The sequence below is a fragment of the Pseudophryne corroboree genome, chromosome 10, assembly GCF_028390025.1.
Source record: "Pseudophryne corroboree isolate aPseCor3 chromosome 10, aPseCor3.hap2, whole genome shotgun sequence".
In the NCBI taxonomy this organism is placed as follows: Eukaryota; Metazoa; Chordata; class Amphibia; order Anura; family Myobatrachidae; genus Pseudophryne; species Pseudophryne corroboree.
Window position 1 is genome coordinate 65250914 of NC_086453.1, and position 18704 is coordinate 65269617.

Consider the following 18704-nt stretch of genomic DNA (forward strand, 5'->3'; position numbering starts at 1 on the left):
CGAAGAAGAATCATCATTTCGGCCATTACCTTGGTAAAGACCCGGGGTGCCGTGGACAATCCAAACGGCAGCGTCTGAAACTGATAGTGACAGTTCTGTACCACAAACCTGAGGTACCCTTGGTGAGAAGGGCAAATTGGGACATGGAGGTAAGCATCCTTGATGTCCAGAGACACCATATAGTCCCCTTCTTCCAGGTTCGCTATCACTGCTCTGAGTGACTCCATCTTGAACTTGAACCTTTTTATGTAAGTGTTCAAGGATTTGAGATTTAAAATAGGTCTCACCGAGCCGTCCGGCTTCGGTACCACAAACAGCGTGGAATAATACCCCTTTCCCTGTTGTAGGAGGGGTACCTTGATTATCACCTGCTGGGAATACAGCTTGTGAATGGCTTCCAATACCGCCTCCCTGTCGGGGGGAGACGTTGGTAAAGCAGACTTCAGGAACCGGCGAGGGGGAGACGTCTCGAATTCCAATTTGTACCCCTGAGATACTACCTGCAGGATCCAGGGGTCCACTTGCGAGTGAGCCCACTGCGCGCTGAAAATCTTGAGACGGGCCCCCACCGTGCCTGAGTCCGCTTGTAAGGCCCCAGCGTCATGCTGAGGACTTGGCAGAAGCGGGGGAGGGCTTCTGTTCGTGGGAAGAGGCTGTCTGCTGCAGTCTTTTTCCCCTTCCTCTGCCCCGGGGCAGATATGAGTGGCCTTTTGCCCGCTTGCCCTTATGGGGACGAAAGGACTGAGCCTGAAAAGACGGTATCTTTTTCTGCTGAGAGGTGACCTGGGGTAAAAAGGTGGATTTTCCAGCCGTTGCCGTGGCCACCAGGTCCGATAGACCGACCCCAAATAACTCCTCCCCTTTATACGGCAATACTTCCATATGCCGTTTGGAATCCGCATCACCTGACCACTGTCGCGTCCATAACCCTCTTCTGGCAGAAATGGACATCGCACTTACTCTTGATGCCAGAGTGCAAATATCCCTCTGTGCATCTCGCATATATAGAAATGCGTCCTTTAAATGCTCTATAGTCAATAATATATTGTCCCTGTCCAGGGTATCAATATTTTCAGTCAGGGAATCCGACCAAGCCACCCCAGCACTGCACATCCAGGCTGAGGCGATTGCTGGTCGCAGTATAATACCAGTATGTGTGTATATACTTTTTAGGATATTTTCCAGCTTTCTATCAGCTGGTTCCTTGAGGGCGGCCGTATCAGGAGACGGTAACGCCACTTGTTTTGATAAGCGTGTGAGCGCCTTATCTACCCTAGGGGGTATTTCCCAACGTGCCCTAACCTCTGGCGGGAAAGGGTATAATGCCAATAATTTTTTAGAAATTAGCAGTTTTTTATCGGGGGAAACCCACGCTTCATCACACACCTCATTTAATTCATCTGATTCAGGAAAAACTACGGGTAGTTTTTTCACACCCCACATAATACCCTTTTTTGTGGTACTTGTAGTATCAGAAATGTTTAAAACCTCCTTCATTGCCGTGATCATGTAACGTGTGGCCCTACTGGAAAATACGTTTGTTTCCTCACCGTCGACACTGGAGTCAGTGTCCGTGTCTGTATCGACCTGAGGTAACGGGCGTTTTAGAGCCCCTGACGGTGTTTGAGACGCCTGTACAGGTATTAACTGATTTGCCGGCTGTCTCATGTCGTCAACAGTCTTTTGTAAAGTGCTGACACTATCACGTAATTCTTTCCATAAGACCATCCAGTCAGGTGTCGACTCCCTAGGGGGTGACATCACTAACACAGGCAATTGCTCCGCCTCCACACCATTTTCCTCCTCATACATGTCGACACAACGTACCGACACACAGCACACACACAGGGAATGCTCTGATAGAGGACAGGACCCCACTAGCCCTTTGGGGAGACAGAGGGAGAGTTTGCCAGCACACACCAGAGCGCTATATATATATATATATATATATATATATATATATATATATATATATATATATATATATAGGGATAACCTTATATAAGTGTTTTTCCCTGATATAGCTGCAATATATATTTATCTGCCAAATTAGTGCCCCCCCTCTCTTGTTTTACCCTGTTTCTGTAGTTCAGGACTGCAGGGGAGAGTCAGGGAGCCTTCCTCCAACGGAGCTGTGAGGAAAAAATGGCGCCAGTGTGCTGAGGAGATAGGCCGCCGGAAAGGGGGCGGAGCCTTTCTCCCGCTTTTTTATGGAAAAATTGGCAGGGGTTAAATGCATCCATATAGCCCAGGAGCTATATGTGATGTATTTTTTGCCAAAAAAGGTGTTTTTATTGCGTCTCAGGGCGCCCCCCCCCCAGCGCCCTGCACCCTCAGTGACCGGAGTGTGAAGTGTGCTGAGAGCAATGGCGCACAGCTGCGGTGCTGTGCGCTACCTTATTGAAGACAGGACGTCTTCTGCCGCCGATTTTCCGGACCTCTTCAGTCTTCTGGCTCTGTAAGGGGGACGGCGGCGCGGCTCTGGGACCCATCCATGGCTGGGCCTGTGATCGTCCCTCTGGAGCTAATGTCCAGTAGCCTAAGAAGCCCAATCCACTCTGCACGCAGGTGAGTTCGCTTCTTCTCCCCTTAGTCCCTCGGTGCAGTGAGCCTGTTGCCAGCAGGTCTCACTGAAAATAAAAAACCTAAAACTAAACTTTTTTCTAAGCAGCTCAGGAGAGCCACCTAGACTGCACCCTTCTCGTTCGGGCACAAAAATCTAACTGAGGCTTGGAGGAGGGTCATAGGGGGAGGAGCCAGTGCACACCAGGTAGTCCTAAAGCTTTTACTTTTGTGCCCAGTCTCTTGCGGAGCCGCTATTCCCCATGGTCCTTTCGGAGTCCCCAGCATCCACTAGGACGTTAGAGAAAAGAAGAAATGCTCCAGCTGCTCAGACAGAATGACGCTCAGGATTTACCTTTCGGTGGCGTCACATCAGGCTTGTTAGTGCGGCTGAAAAAGAGACTTCCGGGACGCATAGAGGGGGACGAGCTTTCTTCCTCCTTCACCTTAAACTGTCCTAGTTTTGTCACCTTCTGCAGCAAATAATCACGGTTGAATATGTAAGAGAAAGTAGGAGACACACTAAGTCACATGACTGTAGCTCAACAGTGGTGAGATAAATAATACATGTGACGTGCTTTTGTCAGTCATGCCCTTTGATTGCCATTATTAGCCAAGTGTTCCTTTTCCATGCCAGCAACACTCCTGCCCTACAGAAATGCACATTCAAAATTGGTGGATTCACAAACAGAAGGGACCATGGTGTCCCAGCAGCCTCTCTGAGAGCAATTTAAACTCTAGCGGATGCCACTAGGACCCTGGCATACTATATACTAGCTGTCTGTAATGGGAGGAACTTCCCAGACTTATATCTGCTCTCATCATCCCAAGACAAGCAGTTGCCAGCAGAGAAACATGGTAGCCACAAGTGAATGTGAGAATGGCAAACGGCTCACACGGGTATGTTCATTTATTTTCTCCATGTTAGATCTTCTCCTACAAAAGCGTAATAAGCACAGTATAAAATGAAACTCTGAGGAACCACAAAAAAACCTTCTGAGCAGACATACCGGTGGAGTGTGTGGGGGTTCATCCTTGTCTGGCGGAGAGTGGAAACGAATAAAGGACAGTCCATAGGCCAGGTTCTATGGGGTGATGGAAGAAAAGCATTAACGTGGTTACAATTGCTCTTGGAAGAAGACCAATGGTGCCCATACACTTGTGCAGTGTCCCGCAATGCATCGCACCGGCAGTTCAGGTGCGATGAAAATCGCACCTGAACTGCCAAAGTGATTACCATGCGATCATGCAATAGATCGCATGGGAATCATGTGATGGGCATGTCACCACCGAGTGGGAGCGGCGGGTGCCCATTGCAGTGCGATATATCTCATGTGGTTTTAAAACCACATGCGATCGCACTGCGATGCGAGAGATATTAAGTGCAGCATATAATATCTTGAGACGCGACATTTGAGTGGCGTGCCCGCGCATTGCGTCTCAAGGTACCTAAAATGTGCATACAATCCTTCGATTTCTCTCACAGATGAGGTTGAAATCGAAGGTTAGCACCGATTATCTCACAAGTGTATGGGCACCATTACTTAAGATGGGCATGCACTATACAATTATCTGGGAGATAATCTGCCAGATCTGGCTGGTTGGAATGAAAATCTGGTAAAGGATGAGAGCAACTGACAATCTACCATTTGCTTGCAAACACTGGAAAATGAACAAAATGTGTTGTTCATGCAAATAGGTTAAAGCCGTGATTAAACCAGTTTGTCTGAATGAGAGTTTTAGTGCATTTTCCAGTGTTTGGAAGCAAATGGTCCATTGTCATTTGCTTTCAACCATTACCAGATTTTCATTCCAACCAACCAGATCTGGCAGATAATTGTATGGTGTATGACCAGCTAAATGCTGCATACACGCGGTGCGACAACCAATATTGACTATATTGTGCCCGGAGAGATGAACCTCCCATATAGTCAATATCGACCCTGCCTGCACACACTTATTTTTCCTTGCGGGACCGTGCATCGGAATCGCACTGTGTTTTCTACAGATGAGGACTATTTAATCCATAGCGGTAGAAATATCGCACAGTGTGTAGGCCCCTTTAGAGTATAGAGAGAAAAAGGTGATTTTTGTTACTTACCGTAAAATCTCTTTCTCTGATTCCATCTGGGGGACGCTGCGCCATTACTTGTGGGTTAGAGGTGTGTGGTTGTGGAGTTTGGCACAGAACTATTAAAACCTGACTCCTCCCCCCTCTAACCCCTCCCATCTCCTTCCTGCCTAGCCAGTACCTCAGTTAACGTTTAGCCAAGCCAAAGGAGATAGATCAAAGAAAATTAACTGGTTAAACCAGACAAACATCTGGGAGGGATCGCAGCGTCCCCCAGATGGAATCAGAGAAAGAGATTTTACGGTAAGTAACAAAAATCACCTTTTCTCTTTCATCCATCTGGGGGACGCTGCGCCATTACTTGTGGGATTTCCCAAAGCAAGCTAATAAGAGGAGGGAGACGGGGACGGCATAGCCGTCCGCAAAAAGGGACGCCCAACAAAGGCAGTCTACAAACCGAAAGTCTGAAAACTGTAAAACTGTTTAAACGTATGCACAGACGAGCAGGTCGCCGCCCGACACAGCTGCTCTATAGATGTAACCCCGCGAACAGCCCAAGAAAACTCCAACAGCTCGAGGCGAAGGAGCTCGGATCGATTTAGGAATTGAAACATCAGAAGACTGTTTGCTGACCGAAGTTACCCAACGAGCCATAGTGTACTTGGAAGTTGTCCAATCTCGTTTTGGACGCATCAATCAAAAACCAACAAAGCATCCGTTTGATGGATAGAATCCGCACGAGATAAAGAAATCCGTAAGGCCCTAAGGACATCTACAAGTCAACTGGGAATCCTCCCTGGAAGGAAAAGGAGTAAACGCTAGAGGGACGATGAAGAAGTAAACGCTGAAGGGACGATGTCCTGATTAGATGAAACGCTGACACAACCTTCGGAAGGAAGGTTTTGTTCGCAGAACCACCTGATTTTCCTGAAAAACCAACAAGGGTGGTCTGCAAGACCATAGCTTCCAATACAGATACTCATCTTGCGGAGGCAATTTTTAATAGAAAGACAACAGCGGAACGTTCGCCAAAGGCTCAATGTAGATCCGTAAGGACTAAGTTAAAGTCCCAGGGAATAACCGGAGGAACAAAAAGTGGTTAAATCCGCAGAAATCCCTGATGGAACGTGAGAACGTCTGGAATGATAGCCAGTCTCTTTTGAAAAAGAACCGACAAGGCAGAAGCCTGACCCATTTGTGAAGAAAGTCTCAGACCCTTATTGAGACCCTCCTAAAGGAAGAATAACAGACAAGGAACTCTAAACAAATCCGGTAGTAAACCACGCTTTTTACACCAAGCAATGTAAATATGCCACAGTCTGTGGTAATTCCAGAAGCCACCGGCATGAATCATAATTTACACAACAGGACGGGAATAAAACTTTTTTTTTTTTTTTAAGAAAACCAGCCGATCCAACCTGGGTGGTGAGATGTTCCTTGAATCATAAGATGTGGATGCAGAGGGAGTCGGAATGGTTCCCTGATGACCACAGTGCGCAGAAGAGCGTACCACTGTCAGTTTGGCCAATCTGGGGCCACCAGAATGATTGGAAGAGCGTCTTTCTGAATGCGTTGAAGCAGACTTGGGATCAGTGGAAGTGGTGGCACATATCTCAGTTGAAAGTGCCACAGCGCCATCAGTGCGCCGATTAAAATTGCTTGAGGGTCCTGAGTACACGACCCGTAGAGATGAAATTTATTGTTGAGACGAGACGCCATCAGATCTACATCGGGCATCCCCGACCGGGCTACTAGAGTCAGAAACCCCACCCGGTGAAGTTCCCACTCTCCAGGATCCACTTTTCAGGTCTCGAGTCCTGGCATGTGAATCGCGGGTCTGGCCGGAACCCAATGTTCCGACCATAGGAGAATCTGATCGTGTCAAGGCAGATCAGCTTCGAGTGTCTCCTTGCTTGTTTATGTAAGTAACTGCCGTGGTGGTGTCGGACTGAATCCGCACTGGATGACCCTGTACTCTGGTTTGAATCTGCAGTAGTGTCTACCGGATTGTCCTCAACTCCAAGATGTTGATCTGCAACTTCTACTCTTTGACTGACCCAGAACCCCTGAAATTGAAGAGTCTGAAAAGCCGTACTCCAACCTATGAGGTTAACATCAGTAGTGACCATCACCCAAGGTCAAAGTGTGAACTGAACTTTTGTTAAATTGGAGCTGTAAAGCTACCAGCGAAGCAACTGACAAGTCTGTACGACAAGCGGAACAGCTGTAAGTGGAGATGAGGTCCTGTACGAGTCCAACGGATGAGAATCTGCGCCTGAAGGAGTCGAGCATGAACCTGGTATATGGAACTGCCTCGAAGGTTGCCACCATCTCGTCTAACACCTGCATGTATCGGAGAACCGAAACCACCTGTAAATGCCGCAGTGTTCAAATTCGGGACTGTATGTCCTGACTGAGGAAGAAATACTTTCTGGTTGTTGGTATCGAATAAGAGTCCCAGAAAATTATTTTCTGAGAAGGAAGCCAAGACGACTTTTGGACAATTTATTATTGATCCGAATGGCTGTAGAGTCTCTATTGTGAAACGCAAGTTCTATTGAAGAATCAACTCTGACGGTATCCTGAGTAACAGATCATCCAAATACAGAGTAATGTTGACTTCCTGACACTGCCACCGCATGGCGTCTTATGTCTAATGAAGCCAAATATTCCCCTGGTTCCATGGCGATGATAATCGAGTGGATGGAGTCCATTCTGAGCTTTTGTTGAAACTAACAGTCTAGTTTGTCCACGAGTACAATCCCCGACCTCTCTGCGGAGTGGGAACTAGAAAATTTTTACTTCATTTCGTAGAAGAGTGGCTGTTGCATGATGAAAAGCTCGACATCTGGAGGGACCGTTTGGAAGAGAAGAGAAGAACACACGATATGGGACTGGTTCCTCGAGATCTAACGTATATCCTTTGGATATGACCTTCGTCACCCACCTATCTGGTTTCGACAGGAGCCACCCTTCGTTGAACTGTAGTAACCGAGTCCCAACCGTCACTGCTCCCTCCGGCGTCATGCAGTAGGTCTGTCGGAAGGTTTACTTCCACCTCTGAAACTCTTTTCATGGATATGTGGAGACAGCACGAAAGGAATGGAACTACCGCTGTCCTGTACATGAAAGGAATGATCCCTTGTAGTATTAGGTTTCGGAGGAACCGCCAGAAGAAAGGGGCTCCTGCCCTTCTGTAGTAGCTGAAATAATCTTCTTTGATTCCGACCCAAAGAGAACTCGCCTTCAAAGGGTACCGCCGCCAAGGTCTGTTTGGAGTCACAATCGGCATTCCAAACCCGAAGCCAAAGAGACCGTCTTGCTGACACTGTCAAGGCAGAAATACGGGAGCGCCGCGTAGTAGAATCAATCAAGGTCTCACCCACATAAGTAAGCCGAAATTTGTTCTGCTAATTGAATGTCTTCTGATGGATCGTCAGACTGCATTCCAGATATGACCTGTGTTAGTCAGTCATCCGCGGCCCTGAGGATCCAAGCGCCAGCTAGAATCGTGATGAAGAAAACAGATTTAGGCATTGCTGCCATCGTCCTATCTGTAGGATCTTTCAATGTCACCGACTGTACCGAAGGAATAGCCGTAGCTCCTGCTAAATGGGAAATGGAAGCGTCTACCTTTGGGGCTGTTTTCTGTAAAAGAATATAGAAATTTTAACTTCTGAGGGACTTGGGAACGAGAAACCGGCTTAAGTTAGGGCTCCTTTAAAATATCCCTGTTAGTAATAGTCTGACGGATGGTGTCTATCAGCACTCTAACACCTGAGCTATTAGACCAATCACTTTCCCAGACCGAAACTTCGTCCCACTCTGGGTCTACGTCCCGATTTTCCCATGGAAATGACTCCAACTCCTTCCCCATAAAGTTATAGCGGGCAACGGTTGTGGCCGTGTTGTATCAGAAAAACTGCCGGCAGAGTTTATAAACTTGTTTAGGGATTGAGTTAAATTAGTAATACATGTGCCCATATTTTTTGAGTCCACAGAGACAGGTCCGCAGAACTTCCCTGTTGGACCACCCCAGATGCACCAGAACATGTCCGTTCACATTGTACGCAGGCAATTTAAACCCCCGAGGGTGTCTTCTTTTTAAAAAAACAAATGCACTACCAAAGAACTATAAACACAGTAGAGTAGTGGACAGTATTGTGAAGCATACTGTGTAATTTATATTAAAACAAATACTGTTAACTTTAATAGAAATCCTCTAGGTGACACTAGGATTGAACCCAGGTCCCTCTATACCACAGATCTCTGTATAGAATAACACAATGCCCCTAAAGTATACTTGCTGTTAGGTGATCCCCCCTGAATAAACAGGGTGAGTAGTACTGAAACATTTTCCAAGTTGTGTGCTGTGTGCTGCACCGCGTCCCCCGTACTGCCTCTGGAGAAAATGGCGCCCGGCTCTGTAGACGCTGGATCAGAGTGTGTGAGGTAGTGCAGGGCGGGAATCCCTTCTTTGAAGCAAGTAAGCGCCGGGTAGCTCAGCATAGGCGCGCTATAACCGGAAGTCTGCAGATTCTGTGTTCGGGTAGCGGCTCCCGCGCACCGCTACATACAGCGTGTCTCTTCGGGAAGCGGCTCCCGGGTGCCGTTACCTACAGCATCTGTTGTTCTAGCAGTGGCTCCCGCACGCCGCTATGTACAGCGGCTCGATCGGTAGTGGCTCCCGCGCGCCGCTACTTACAGCGGCTCTGTTCGGCAGCATCTAGTAAACCCCCAGGGAGTGACTCACCACTCTCCCGGGCTACTCAGAGGTGACCCCCCCTGTAGCAGAAATAAATAAATGCTTGTGCAGGAGGTTGGGGGGGGGGGGAGGGATGGAGGGGGGACACGCAAGTAATAAAAATAAAATCAAATATATATATCTATATGAAAAAATAAGAATTTACTTACCGATAATTCTATTTCTCGTAGTCCGTAGTGGATGCTGGGGACTCCGTCAGGACCATGGGGTCTAGCGGCTCCGCAGGAGACAGGGCACAATAATTAAAGCTTTAGGATCAGGTGGTGTGCACTGGCTCCTCCCCCTATGACCCTCCTCCAAGCCTCAGTTAGGATACTGTGCCCGGACGAGCGTGCATAATAAGGAAGGATATTGAATCCCGGGTAAGACTCATACCAGCCACACCAATCACACCGTACAACCTGTGATCTGAACCCAGTTAACAGTATGATAACAACGAAGGAGCCTCTGAAAAGATGGCTCACAACAAGAATAACCCGATTTTTGTAACAATAACTATGTACAAGTATTGCAGACAATCCGCACTTGGGATGGGCGCCCAGCATCCACTACGGACTACGAGAAATAGAATTATCGGTAAGTAAATTCTTATTTTCTCTAACGTCCTAAGTGGATGCTGGGGACTCCGTCAGGACCATGGGGATTATACCAAAGCTCCCAAACGGGCGGGAGAGTGCGGATGACTCTGCAGCACCGAATAAGAGAACTCCAGGTCCTCCTCAGTCAGGGTGTGCCCCTGACCAAGTAGCAGCTCGGCAAAGTTGTAAAGCCGAGACCCCTCGGGCAGCCGCCCAAGATGAGCCCACTTCCTTGTGGAATGGGCTTTTACTGATTTTGGCTGTGGCAAGCCTGCCACAGAATGTGCAAGCTGAATTGTACTACAAATCCAGCGAGCAATCGTCTGCTTAGAAGCAGGAACACCCATCTTGTTGGGTGCATACAGGCTAAACAGCGAGTCAGATTTTCTGACTCCAGTCGTCCTGGAAACATATTTTCAGGGCCCTGACAACGTCAAGTAACTTGGAGTCCTCCAAGTCCCTAGTAGCCGCAGGTACCACAATAGGTTGGTTCATGTGAAAAACAGAAAACACCTTAAGGAGAAATTGAGGACGAGTCCTCAATTCTGCCCTGTCAGAATGAAAAATTAAGTAAGGGCTTTTATATGATAAAGCCGCCCATTCTGACACACGCCTGGCTGAAGCCAGGGCTAATAGAATCTTCACCTTCCATGTGAAATATTTTAATTCCACAGTGGTGAGTGGATCAAACCAATGTGACTTTAGGAAACTCAAAACAACATTGAGATCCCAAGGTGCCACTGGGGGCACAAAAGGAGGCTGTATATGCAGTACCCCTTTTACAAACGTCTGAACTTCAGGCACTGAAGCCAGTTCTTTCTGGAAGAAATTCGACAGGGTCGAAATTTGAACCTTAATGGACCCTAATTTTAGGCCCATAGACGGTCCTGTTTTCAGGAAATGTAGGAACGACCCAGTTGGAATTCCTCTGTAGGGACCTTCTTGGCCTCACACCACGCAACATATTTTCGCCAAATGCGGTGAAAATGTTTTGCGGTTACATCCTTCCTGGCTTCGACCAGGGTAGGGATGACTTCATCTGGAATGCCCTTTCAGGATCCGGCGTTCAACTGCCATGCCGTCAAACGCAGCCGCGGTAAGTCTTGGAACAGACAAGGCCCCTGCTGGAGCAGGTCCTTTCTTAAAGGTAGAGGCCACGGTTCTTCCGTGAGCATCTCTTGAAGTTCCGGGTACCAAGTCCTTCTTGACCCATCCGGAACCACGAGTATCGTTCTTACTCATCTCCTTCTTATGATTCTCAGTACTTTTGGTATGAGATGCATAGGAGGGAACACATACCCTGACTGGTACACCCACAGTGTTACCAGAGCGTCCACCGCTATTGCCTGAGGGTCCCTTGACCTGGCGCAATATTTGTCTAGTTTTTTGTTCAGGCGGGACGCCAACATGTCCACCTTTGGTTTTTCCCAACGGTTTACAATCATGTGGAAGACTTCCCGCTGAAGTCCCCACTCTCCCGGGTGGAGGTTATGCCTGCTGAGGAAGTCTGCTTCCCAGTTTTCCACTCCCGGAATTAACACTGCTGAGAGTGTTATCACATGATTTTTCGCCCAGCGAAGAATCCTTGCAGTTTCTGCCATTTCCCTCCTGCTTCATGTGCCGCCCTGTCTGTTTACGTGGGCGACTGCCGTGATGTTGTCCCACTGGATCAATACCGGCTGACCTTGAAGCAGAGGTCTTGCTAAGCTTAGAGCCTTGTAAATTGCCCTTAGCTCCAGTATATTTATGTGGAGAGAAGTCTCCAGACTTGATCACACTCCCTGGAAATTTTTTCCTTGTGTGACTGCTCCCCAGCCACTCAGGCTGGCATCCGTGGTCACCAGGACCCAGTTCTGAATGTCGAATCTGCGGCCCTTTCATAGATGAGCACTCTGCAGCCACCGCAGAAGAAAACACCCTTGTCCTTGGAGACAGGGTTATCCGCTGATGCATCTGAAGATGCGATCCGGACCATTTTCCCAGCAGATTCCACTGAAAGGTTCTTGCGTGAAATCTACCGAATGGGATCGCTTTGTAAGAAACCACCATTTTTCACAGGACCCTTGTGCAATGATGCACTGATACTTTTCCTGGTTTTAGGAGGTTCCTGACTAGCTCGGATAACTCCCTGGCCTTCTTCTCCGGGAGAAAATATCCTTTTCTGGACTGTGTCCAGAATCATTCCTAGGAACATTAGACGTGTCGTCGGAAAAAGCTGCGATTTTGGAATATTTAGAATCCACTCGTGCTGTCGTAGAACTACTTGAGATAGTGCTACTCCGACCGCCAACTGTTCTCTGGACCTTGCCCTTATCAGGAAAGCGTCCATATTTCTTTTAGGAAGAATCATCATTTCGGCCATTACCATGGTAAAGACCCGGGGTGCCGTGGACAATCCAAACGGCAGCGTCTGAACTGATAGTGACAGTTCTGTACCACGAACCTGAGATACCCTTGGTGAGAAGGGCAAAATTTGGACATGTAGGTAAGCGTCCCTGATATTCAGTGACACCATATCGTCCTGGTTCGCTATCACTGCTCTGAGTGACTCCATCTTGATTTGAACCCTTGTATGTAATTGTTCAAATCTTTTAGATCTCACCGAGCCGTTTGGCTTCAGTACCACAATATAGTGTGGAATAATACCCCTTCCCTTGTTGTAGGAGGGGTACTTTGATTATCACCTGCTGGGAATACAGCCTGTGAATTTTTTCCCAATACTGCCTCCCTGTCGGAGGGAGACGTTGGTAAAGCAGACTTCAGGAACTTGTGAGGGGAAGACGTCTCGAATTTCCAATGTACACCTGGGATACTACGTGTAGGATCCAGGAGTCCACTTGCGAGTGAGCCCACTGCGTGCTGAAACTCTTGAGATGACCCCCCACCGCACCTGAGTCCGCTTGTATGGCCCCAGCGTCATGCTGCGGACTTGGCAGAAGCTGTGGAGGACTTCTGTTCCTGGGAATGGGCTGCCTGCTGCAGTCTTCTTCCCTTTCCTCTAACCCTGGGCAGATATGACTGGCCTTTTGCCCGCCTGCCTTTATGGGTACGAAAGGACTGAGACTGAAAAGACTGTGTCCTTTTCTGCTGAGATGTGACTTGGGGTAACAAAAGTGGATTTTCCAGCTGTTGCCATGGCCACCAGGTCCGATGGACCGCCCCTTTATACGGCAATACTTCCATGTGCCGTCTGGAATCTGCATCACCTGACCACTGTCATGTCTATAAACATCGTCTGGCAGATATGGACATCACATCTACTCTTGATGCCAGAATGCGCATCTCGCATATATAGAAATGCATCCTTAAAATGCTCTATAGTCAATAAAATATTGTTCCTGTCAAGGGTATCAATATTTTCAGTCAGGAAATCCGACCAAGCCCCCCCAGCGCTGCACATCCAGGCTGAGGCGATTGCTGGTCGTAGTATAACACCAGTATGTGTGTATATACTTTTTAGGATATTTTTCAGCTTCCTATCAGCTGGCTCTTTGAGGGCGGCCGTATCTGGAGACGGTAACGCCACTTGTTTTTATAAGCGTGTGAGCGCCTTATTCACTCTAAGGTGTGTTTCCCAACTCGCCCTCACTTCTGGCGGGAAAGGGTATACCTCCAATAATTTTCTATCGGAGGAAACCCACGTATCATCACACACTTTAATTTATCTGATTCAGGAAAAACTACAAGTAGATTATTCCCACCCTACATAATACCCTTATTTGTGGTACTTGTAGTATCAGAAATATGTAACACCTCCTTCATTGCCCTTAACATGTAACGTGTGGCCCTAAAGGAAAATACGTTTGTTTCTTCACCGTCGACACGGAAGTCAGTGTCCGTGTCTGTGTCGACCAACTGAGGTAAATGGGCGTTTTTACAAGCCCCTGACGGTGTCTGAGACGCCTGGACAGGTACTAATTTGTTTGCCGGCCGTCTCATGTCGTCAACCGACCTTGCATCGTGTTGACATTATCACGTAATTCCTAAATAAGCCATCCATTCCGGTGTCGACTCCCTAGAGAGTGACATCACCAATACAGGCAATTTGCTCCGCCTCCTCACCAACATCGTCCTCCTACATGTCGACACACACGTACCGACACACAGCACACACACAGGGAATGCTCTGATAGAGGACAGGACCCCACTAGCCCTTTGGGGAGACAGAGGGAGAGTTTGCCAGCACACACCAAAAACGCTATAATTATACAGGGACAACCCCTTATACAAGTGTTTTCCCTTATAGCATTTTTACATATGTAATCATATCGGCAAATAAGTGCCCCCCCTCTCTGTTTTAACCCTGTTTCTGTAGTGCAGTGCAGGGGAGAGCCTGGGAGCCTTCCTCACAGCAGAGCTGAGCAGGAAAATGGCGCCGTGTGCTGAGGAGAATAGGCCCCGCCCCCTAAAACGGCGGGCTCTTCTCCCGGAGTTTGTGAGATCTGGCAGGGGTTAAATACATCAATATAGCCTCAAGGGCTATATGTGATGTATTTTAGCCATAAAAAAGGTATAATACATTGCTGCCCAGGGCGCCCCCCCCAGCGCCCTGCACCCTCAGTGACCGCTGGTATGAAGTGTGCTGACAACAATGGCGCACAGCTGCAGTGCTGTGCGCTACCTTATGAAGACTGAAAGTCTTCTGCCGCCTGTTTCTGGACCTCTGGACCTCTTCAACTTCGGCATCTGCAAGGGGGGTCGGCGGCACGGCTCCGGGACGAACCCCAGGGTGAGACCTGTGTTCCGACTCCCTCTGGAGCTAATGGTGTCCAGTAGCCTAAGAAGCAAATCCATCCTGCACGCAGGTGAGTTTACTTCTCTCCCCTAAGTCCCTCGTAGCAGTGAGCCTGTTGCCATCAGGACTCACTGAAAATAAAAAACCTAACTTAAACTTTTATTCTAAGCAGCTCAGGAGAGCCACCTAGATTGCACCCTTCTCGGCCGGGCACAAAAATCTAACTGAGGCTTGGAGGAGGGTCATAGGGGGAGGAGCCAGTGCACACCACCTGATCCTAAAGCTTTTATTATTGTGCCCTGTCTCCTGCGGAGCCGCTAGACCCCATGGTCCTGACGGAGTCCCCAGCATCCACTTAGGACGTTAGAGAAATATAGAAAGATATAGGAAAGGATAGACCAATACTGTCAGAGACAGATTGTGTCTATCCTGTACCTTCTCACTGCCGACTTCTTAGAAATAGGAATCCAGCCCCAGTGACCGAAGTATGGTGACCTCCAGCGGCAGATTATAGAGTGGGACTTCTATCTAACCCCACTCTAGTAGTACCTGTCACCTGTATACAGGGACTAGGCACTCAAATCATAAAATAAGAAAAAAACCTAACTAAAATCTTCAGAGAAAAAAATCTGTGTCTGTACTCCACAGGCACAAAACAAAAACTGAGGTACTGGCTAGGCAGGAAGGAGATGGGAGGGGTTAGAGGGGGGAGGAGTCAGGTTTTAATAGTTCTGTGCCAAACTCCACAACCACACACCTCTAACCCACAAGTAATGGCGCAGCGTCCCCCAGATGGATGAAAGAGAAATAAAGCCATTCAGCTAATATATCTGAAATAACCACTGTGTTACTGCTTAAATAAATCTGCCCAGGATGCCTTTCAGAGAATACAGCCATTGTAGAAGGAGTGCAATGTCACAGCTGTGAGGATGGACAGTAAATCACCAGGAATAAATAGATAGATCACATCCATAAATATGGGTAGAAAGCTACAGTGGAAAGTCGTGGTTTTAAATTTTACCTTTCCCCTTTTAACCTATCTGCTTTTCTACAGCCGAAACCCCAGCACACCTTCACCAAGGCTGTAGTTACTCACCTCTAACTATTGACTATAACACAGCAGCTGTTATACAGAGCCATCCGATCACTTTGCAAACTTACAACACTATCAAGACACGCAGCATATTAATTAGTATGTACACAATGTAGAGTTGCAACACCACACTGACGGATGATGAGGAGGAAAAGGGTCACTCCCTTGGGCTTAGTATATCGCGGTCATGTGTGCAATTCATTTCTGACCAGGGGGATAGGAGAGAATGGGCGTTCAGTGGGGAGGACAAAGCTTACTTTGGTGTACGGCTGGGTGCACACTATCTTCACCCTATCCCACTTCTTCTCAGCAGCCGCCTTCACCAGCTTGTCTGGCCCAAACATCCGCAAGCGATTCAGGTTACTGCCGCTCTTGCTCTCGCTGGGTGACATGAACGATGACGTTCCCAAGATCACCTGATCAAAGAGACAAACGTAACGGGGGTTATTGTTTTTTTTTTAAAAGGCTCCAAAGTTGCTCTATAAAGCTTAATCCCAGATAAAAAAAATAAATTGTAATGGCTAAATTACCCAGTGAGAATACACTGTTCTCTATTTTGAGATGTGAATGTCTTCACAGGTTTTGTTTCTAATATTATTACCCATGCAGCAGCTGAAAAATAAGGTGTGCAAAACCCTTTCCAAACAATAATAAGAAACGTAAACTTCACTGCGCTGGTGTAATAAATGAACTTAGTTCAATTTCCTAGCATGTCAAGGAGTTAGCAAATACATGTGAGCAGACTTATAAACATTTACTGCCATAAACATACAATAAAAGACAAATATTACAATTATTAAAACAAATAACAATGGATTGTAGTTGCTTAACTTAATAATGCCACCTCTGTGGATAAATATTTAAAACACAGTCCAATTTGTAATATAAATGTCCTCCAATAGTGAACTATCCAGGGGAGTAGAACGCTCATTAATAGTAATTTCATGGGAGTAGTGGGTTTTGCACCAGTGGTATTAATAAGTTAATTACTATAGAACAGCCATGTCCAAACTGCGGCCCTCCAGCTGTTGTGAAACTACATATCCCAGCATGCCCTGACACAGTTTTGCTGTCAGAGAATGCTAAAGCTGTGTCAGGGCATGCTGGGATGTGTAGTTTCTCAACAGCTGGAGGGCCGCAGTTTGGACATGCCTGCTATAGATAGTTACAATGTTTTATTGAATTGTAACATTTGTCTTTACTGAATGCTGTTTATGTCATTAAATGTCTATATTGTGTCATTAAATGTCTATATTGTGTACTGTATTACAGCTCTGTTCACACTTATGGGTTAGATAATCGGCGGACTGTATTCTGAGGATGGAGTTCGAGATCGCCAGTTTGCCGGCCGATCTAGGATGTTTTTTAATTTTTTAAAAGGACAATCACTTACAAGGCAAAACCATGCCTTGTGATTGGCCCTTTAAAAAAACGTCCGTGATCGGCCGGCAACCCGCACATCTAACGATCTCAAACTCTATTACATCCTGCCGAATTTTACCAATGCACAAGTCAAGGGTCCAATATAGTTAGTTCAGTTCACAGGGAACTGAGGCCCTACAGAAAAGCCAGGAGGGGCTGCACCAGTACAATGGATGGACAGATGGAGCTCTTCATACATACGCTACGTGCGGTAACTATGTCCTCCTATTGGATTGCTAAACTCACCAAAGCAAGGACCTACTTCTCGGCTCACCTCATATTCCTGCTCGCTGACAGACGTTGAGTGCCCCGCCAACACCTCAACAAAGGCTGAACCTTCATTTCCTATGTCAATACTATGGATCTGCTCCTCCTTCTCAAACTGTAGCAGAGACAAAATGGTATCATCCACTTTATTACGGACAGACAAGTGTTTCCCAGCAAAGGAGAGACGGACTGCTGGGTAGGTGACTATCAGGACAACAGAAGGTTGTTTTGCTACTCAACGGACCTCACAATGAGACGGACACTGGCAAAGGAAGACTAAGACGATAAAACGCTGAGCTGGTAGTTGTAGTTTTAACTTTCTCTATACAAAAGGAGCTATTATATATATATGTATTTAAATACATTCACATTCTATTTATTTGTTTGTTGTGCTGCCATGTGTATGCTACTGTTCTGCGTATCAACCACTTTAAGCAAGCGTCCTTTATGTTTGCTGATCTAATCCATTTGGGGGTTTTCATTTGTAAATTACACATCTGACTTTAGACCATTGAGTATTATAAAAATGCAACCCGATTAAAAAACTACGCTCTCAACTCCACGCACGTTGTGATGTACACGCGAGGAGGACGGGAGCAGAAGGAAGTGTAACTAAAGGGAACAGGGTGGTTGAGGTGACCCGCAAATGCCATATCAATTCAGGATAGGAGTGCACCGGGAACGGGGTTAAGGAGGACTGTAGGGGGCTGAGAGTGACGGAGCAGGGGCGGCTGAGATGACCCAGTAAATGCCAGGTCCAATTTTCTAGTACAAAAACAATAATATACTGTGTAGATTAATACTAATTAAAGTGCCAGGCTCCAAGTATCCACCATCTATACCCCATTGTCTATATGCTCCAGTGTCCCCTAGTGGATGAAGGAGAAATACATTATGGTTTCATTGTGACTGTAAACAGTTCATACACCAGAGATTACAGCCATTGTCTACGATCACACACTTCTACGTATATTTTGACTCACAAACAGGAGTATTATTGAACAGTCTTGCATAAAAAATAAAAAAACTACAAATCGGTATCCTAGAGCGCTTCCTACACTTCTGTCTATCCAGATAAAACAGGGTATAATTACCAGTGTTCACTCTAGCACCCTGCAGCTTATGTTAATGTTGCCCTCACTGATTAGGTGTTGGGTGCGAGAGTGGACACTAATTACACCATCATTGTTAATGTTAACTGTTGATTCAAT

The 18704-nt window shown here is 46.9% G+C and overlaps 1 protein-coding gene across 2 annotated transcripts in view; it reads right to left on the reverse strand.

Moving 5' to 3' along the window:
• XRCC1 (X-ray repair cross complementing 1) overlaps positions 1–18704 on the reverse strand; it is a 61605-nt gene that overhangs the window by 40372 nt on the left and 2529 nt on the right. For both annotated transcript variants that reach the window (XM_063942480.1, XM_063942481.1), the window contains exons 4-7: positions 17501–17608; positions 16062–16220; positions 3573–3647; positions 2918–3035 (exon numbers count right to left, since the gene is read on the reverse strand). In XM_063942480.1, coding sequence (XP_063798550.1) covers positions 2918–3035; positions 3573–3647; positions 16062–16220; positions 17501–17608 — 460 coding nt within the window. The remainder of the gene's footprint in view (positions 1–2917; positions 3036–3572; positions 3648–16061; positions 16221–17500; positions 17609–18704) is intronic.